The 4,717-nt window shown below is 65.9% G+C and overlaps 1 protein-coding gene across 1 annotated transcript; it reads right to left on the bottom strand.

The window, feature by feature from the left end:
• On the bottom strand, nucleotides 1-404 carry LOC116968394 (late histone H2A.L3-like). Its single transcript, XM_033015176.1, has one exon. It carries the CDS (start codon nucleotides 402-404, stop codon nucleotides 24-26), a length of 381 nt encoding a protein of 126 aa, XP_032871067.1. The 3' UTR covers nucleotides 1-23.
• Nucleotides 405-4,717: the final 4,313 nt, after the last annotated feature.

Below are 4,717 nucleotides of genomic sequence, written 5' to 3'. Positions count from 1 at the left end.
TCACTATGTTGAGTTTCTCTCGCTTACTTGCTCGCTCCGCCGGTTTTCTTGGGCAACAGCACGGCCTGGTTATTGGGCAACACACCGCCCTGAGCGATGGTCACCCCTCCCAGCAGCTTGTTGAGCTCCTCGTCGTTGCGGACGGCCAGCTGCAGATGTCTGGGGATGATGCGGCTCTTCTTGTTGTCCCGGGCCGCGTTGCCGGCCAGCTCGAGGATTTCAGCCGTTAGATACTCGAGCACAGCAGCCAGATAGACAGGGGCTCCTGCACCCACCCGCTGGGCATAGTTGCCTTTCCACAAGTGCCCATGAACACGACCGACCGGGAACTGCAGTGCAGCCCGGGACGAGCGAGACTTGGCCTTGGCCCGAGCTTTGCCGCTGGTTTTTCCTCGTCCAGACATCTCCTGATGTTTTGTACACGCAGAATCAAAGATCCTATAGCGGAGCATGATAGGCTACTCCTGCGAAATGCAATGGACTGACGTCTAGTACGCTACGGAGGGGATCCTGGGCATTTCCCCCCGCCCATTTTAGTAACCGGAGCCTACCTGACCCGAACCGACTCGCAGTGTAATCAGCGTTGCGGGGGAACAGTTTGTGTGTGTGATATAGGGTTAGATTCATAATTCTGTCAGTTCATACTTCTGTTAATTCTTGTCAATAATAAAATTTGACTCTGGTAATTGTGTTTTTCAATTTTTTAAAAATCATTTCTTTTAAAATAGCTCCCAAGCAGTGTTTGAGTTGATTTTGTAGTAACCGGAACCTACCCGACCCGACTCGCAGGGTGATTGACATTGCGGGGGAAGTTTTTGTGCGTGATATAGGGTTAGATTCATAATTCTGTTAATTCTTGTTAAAGAATAAAATGTTTATGAACACACATACATGAATGTGATATAAATGTATATAATCATATAACACACACAATTATATTTCTTCTGATCCAATGATGAACTTTATTTCAGACTAGACAAGGGACATTAAATAAGAAACATTGTAAACCTCCCCACAACTTCACACACACTAGGCCATATCCCACCCCTCAACTCTCCCCCTCCCCCCCCCCCCCCCCAGGCACTACCTCGCCTGCCTCCTCACTATAATGTCCCCCACCCTCCTGTGCCCGTCTCCCCGCTGCCCCGGGCCCCACATCCCCTCTGCCCCACACTCCCTCTCCCCGGGCCCCACACTCCCTCTCCCCGGGCCCCACACTCCCTCTCCCCGGGCCCCACACTCCCTCTCCCCGCTGCCCGGGCCCCACACTCCCTCTCCCCGGGCCCCACACTCCCTCTCCCCGCTGCCCGGGCCCCACACTCCCTCTCCCCGCTGCCCGGGCCCCACACTCCCTCTCCCCGGGCCCCACACTCCCTCTCCCCGGGCCGGGCACCCCCCTCCCCTCTCCCTCGTTCCCCCCCTCCCTCTCCCCGTTCCCCCTCACTCCCTCTCTCCCCCCCTCCCCCACTCCCTCTCCCCTTGCCCACCCCCCCCTCTCCCCGTTCCCCACACCCCCTCTCCCCTTGCCCCCACTCCCTCTCCCCGGGCCCCACCCCCCTCTCCCCGGGCCCCACACTCCCTCTCCCCGGCCCCCCACCTCCCTCCCGTCCCCCCACTCCCCCTCTCCCGGGCCCCACACTCCCTCTCCCCGGGCCCCCACTCCCTCTCCCCCCTCCGCCCCCACTCCCTCTCCCCGGCCCCACACTCCTCTCTCCGTGCCCCCCACCCCCTCTCCCCTTTCCCCCCCCTGACTCCCTCTCCCCTGGCCCCACCCTCCCGTCTCTCCCCTGGCCCCGCTCTCCTCCCTCTCCCCGTGCCCCACACTCCCTCTCCCCGGCCCCACACTCCCTCTCCCTCTGGCTCCGCCCCTTTCCTCCCTCCCTGTCCCTCTCCCCCCTCTCCCCGCCCTCCCTCTCCCCTTTCCCCCCCCTCCTCTCTCCCTCTCACCCTGTCCCCCCTCCCTCTCCTCTCCCCTTGTCCCCCCCTCCCCTCTCCCCTTTCCCCCCCCCTCCCTCTCCCCTTCCCCCGCCCCCTCCTCCCCTTTCCCCACCCGCTCCCTCTCCCCCTCCCCCCCTCCCCTCTCCCCTGTCCCCCCACCTCCCTCTCCCCTTCCCCCCCGCTCCCTCTCCCCTCTCCCCTGTCCCCACCCCCCCTCTCCCCGGGCCCCACACTCCCTCTCCCCGGGCCCCACACCTCTTCTTCCCCGGCCCCACACTCCCTCTCCCCGGAGCCCCGCACTGCCCTCTCCCCGGGCCCCGCACCCCCTCTCCCCGGGCCCCACATCCCCTCGCCCGGGCCCCACACTCCCTCTCCCCGGGCCCCACACTCCCTCTCCCCGGCCCCACACTCCCTCTCCCCGGGCCCCACACCCCCTCTCCCCGGGCCCCACACTCCCTCCTCCCCGGGCCCCACACTCCCTCTCCCCGCTGCCCCGGCCCCACACCCCCTCTCCCCGGCCCCACACTCCCTCTCCCCGGGCCCCACACTCCCTCTCCCCGCTGCCCCGGGCCCCACACTCTCCCTCTCCCCGGGCCCCACCTCCCTCTCCCCGGCCCCACACTCCCTCTCCCCGCTGCCCCGGGCCCACACTCCCTCTCCCGGGCCCACACTCCCTTCCCCGGGCCCCACACCCCCTCTCCCCGGGCCCCACACTCCCTCTCCCCGGGCCCCGCACCCCCTCTCCCCGGGCCCCACACTCCCTCTCCCCGGGCCCCACACCCCCTCTCCCGGGCCCCACACTCCCTCTGCCCGGGCCCCACACCCCCTCTCCCCGGGCCCACACTCCCTCTCCCCGGTCCCCGCACTCCCTCCCTCTCCCGGCCCGCACTCTCCCTCGTCCCCTCTGCCCCTTGCCCCACACCCCCTCTCCCCGGCCCCACCCCCCCCTCTCCCCGGGCCCCACACCCCTCTCCCCGGCCGGGCCCCACACTCCCTCTCCCCGGCCCCACACCCCCTCTCCCCTGTCCCCACACTCCCTCTCCCCGGCCCCACACCCCCTCTCCCCCCCCCACACTCCCTCTCTCCCGGGCCCACACTCCCTCCCCCTTTCCCCACACTCCCTCTCCCCGGCCCCCACTCCCTCTCCCCGGCCCCACACCCCCTCCTCCCCTTCCCCACACCCCTCTCCCCGGCCCCACATCCTCTCCTCTCCCCCCGGCCCCCACCCCTCTCCCCTCTTCCCCACACCCCCTCTCCCCCTGCCCCACACCCCTCTCCCCGTGCCCCCACCCCCTCTCCCCTGGGCCTTCCCCCACTCCCTCTCCCCGGCCCCACACCCCCTCTCCCCCGCCCCACCCCCCCTCTCCCCGGGCCCCACACTCCCTCTCCCCCGGCCCCGCACTCCCTCTCCCCGGCCCCACACTCCCTCTCCCCGGCCCCACACTCCCTCTCACCGGGCCCCACACAGTCCCTCTCCCCGGGCCCCACACCCCCTCCTCCCCGGGCCCCGCACTCACCCTCTCCCCGGGCCCCGCACTCCCCTCTCCCCGGGCCCCGCAACTCCCTCTCACCCGGGCCCCAACACTCCCTCATCCCCGGGCCCCACACTTCCCCTCGCCCCGCCCCGTCACTCCCTCTCCCCGGGCCCCACACTCCCTCTCCCCCTATCCCCGGGCCCCAACTCCCCTCGCCCCGGGCCCCGCACTCCCTCTCCTCCCCGGGCCCCACACTTCCTCTCCCCCTCCTCCGGGCCCCAACAACTCCCTCTCCCCTCTCCCCGGGCCCCACACTCCCTCTCCCCTCTCCCCGGGCCCCACACTCCCTCTCCCCGCCCAAGTCAAAGACCAAAGCGAAGATACGGGAGCGGGAGCGGAAGCGGAAGCAAAGATCCGATCTTTGGCCGGAAGCAAGATGGCGGAGGCTGGTTGCTAAAATGGGTCGATGACCGGCTCCGTGTTTGCGCGGGAGTCGGCCATCTTGCTCCGCTACAGGATCCACATTCACTAAGCAATTTGCGCGTTGACGTCACTCACAGAGGCCGCGACCCGTCACTGACGTCGTTGCCACGGCAACCGGCCGGTCCGGGCGCGGGTCGGCGACGAGGCCCACGGAGGGGGAGCGGCCTGGGCCCGGGGATGGAGCCTGAGGTTAAGGACGGAACTGAAGTGGGGTCGCTCGCTCGCTCGCTCGCTCGGTACTTGTGGTGTTTAGACGAATGAGAGGTGATCGCACGGATGCTCTTGTGGTTTGCAGAGATAGAGAAGGCGGCGATTGTATCAGACGAGCTGGTCCTTGCTCTCTGCCATTCTCGTGTGGATCTGCGGCCTGACTGGTGGAGTCTTGTGGGCCTAACTGCTCCTCCACTGTGGACATCCATCGGGGTCTTCTCTTCCTCCTTGCCGGGCAGTGAACAGTGAGTGTGTGTTAGTGCCTCACTCTATCGGCTCCCTCCCTCCCTCACTCACTTTTACCATTCTCATCCTTGTGCAGCAACCCCTCCTTCACCCTCTCCCCTCACTCTGCCTGTAATCTCCTCCATTTCTAGTGACCCCCTGAAACCTCTGCTCGTTGATGTTGATGTTGCTGTTGTTCACAATGTTGGTGGTGCTGCATATGTATTGTGTTCAGATTTAGTCACCAAGGTGAATGAAAGATGCCAGTAAAATGGAAAGAGTGCAGAGGAGATTTACATGGATGTTGTCTGAACCTGAAGTTATGGGGTGAGATTGGACAGGAACTTTATTCCTTAGATCGTGGAAATCTGAGAATTGGTCTTCGA

Source organism: Amblyraja radiata, chromosome 45 (assembly GCF_010909765.2).
Source record: "Amblyraja radiata isolate CabotCenter1 chromosome 45, sAmbRad1.1.pri, whole genome shotgun sequence".
Taxonomy (NCBI): Eukaryota; Metazoa; Chordata; class Chondrichthyes; order Rajiformes; family Rajidae; genus Amblyraja; species Amblyraja radiata.
The sequence above is the reverse complement of the archived record's forward strand: the minus strand, read 5'-3'. Positions and strand labels throughout refer to the sequence as shown.

Bases quoted from the DNA above. Each gene is read 5' to 3' on its own strand.
- LOC116968394 (XM_033015176.1), bottom strand. From the start codon at position 404: ATGTCTGGACGAGGAAAAACCAGCGGCAAAGCTCGGGCCAAGGCCAAG.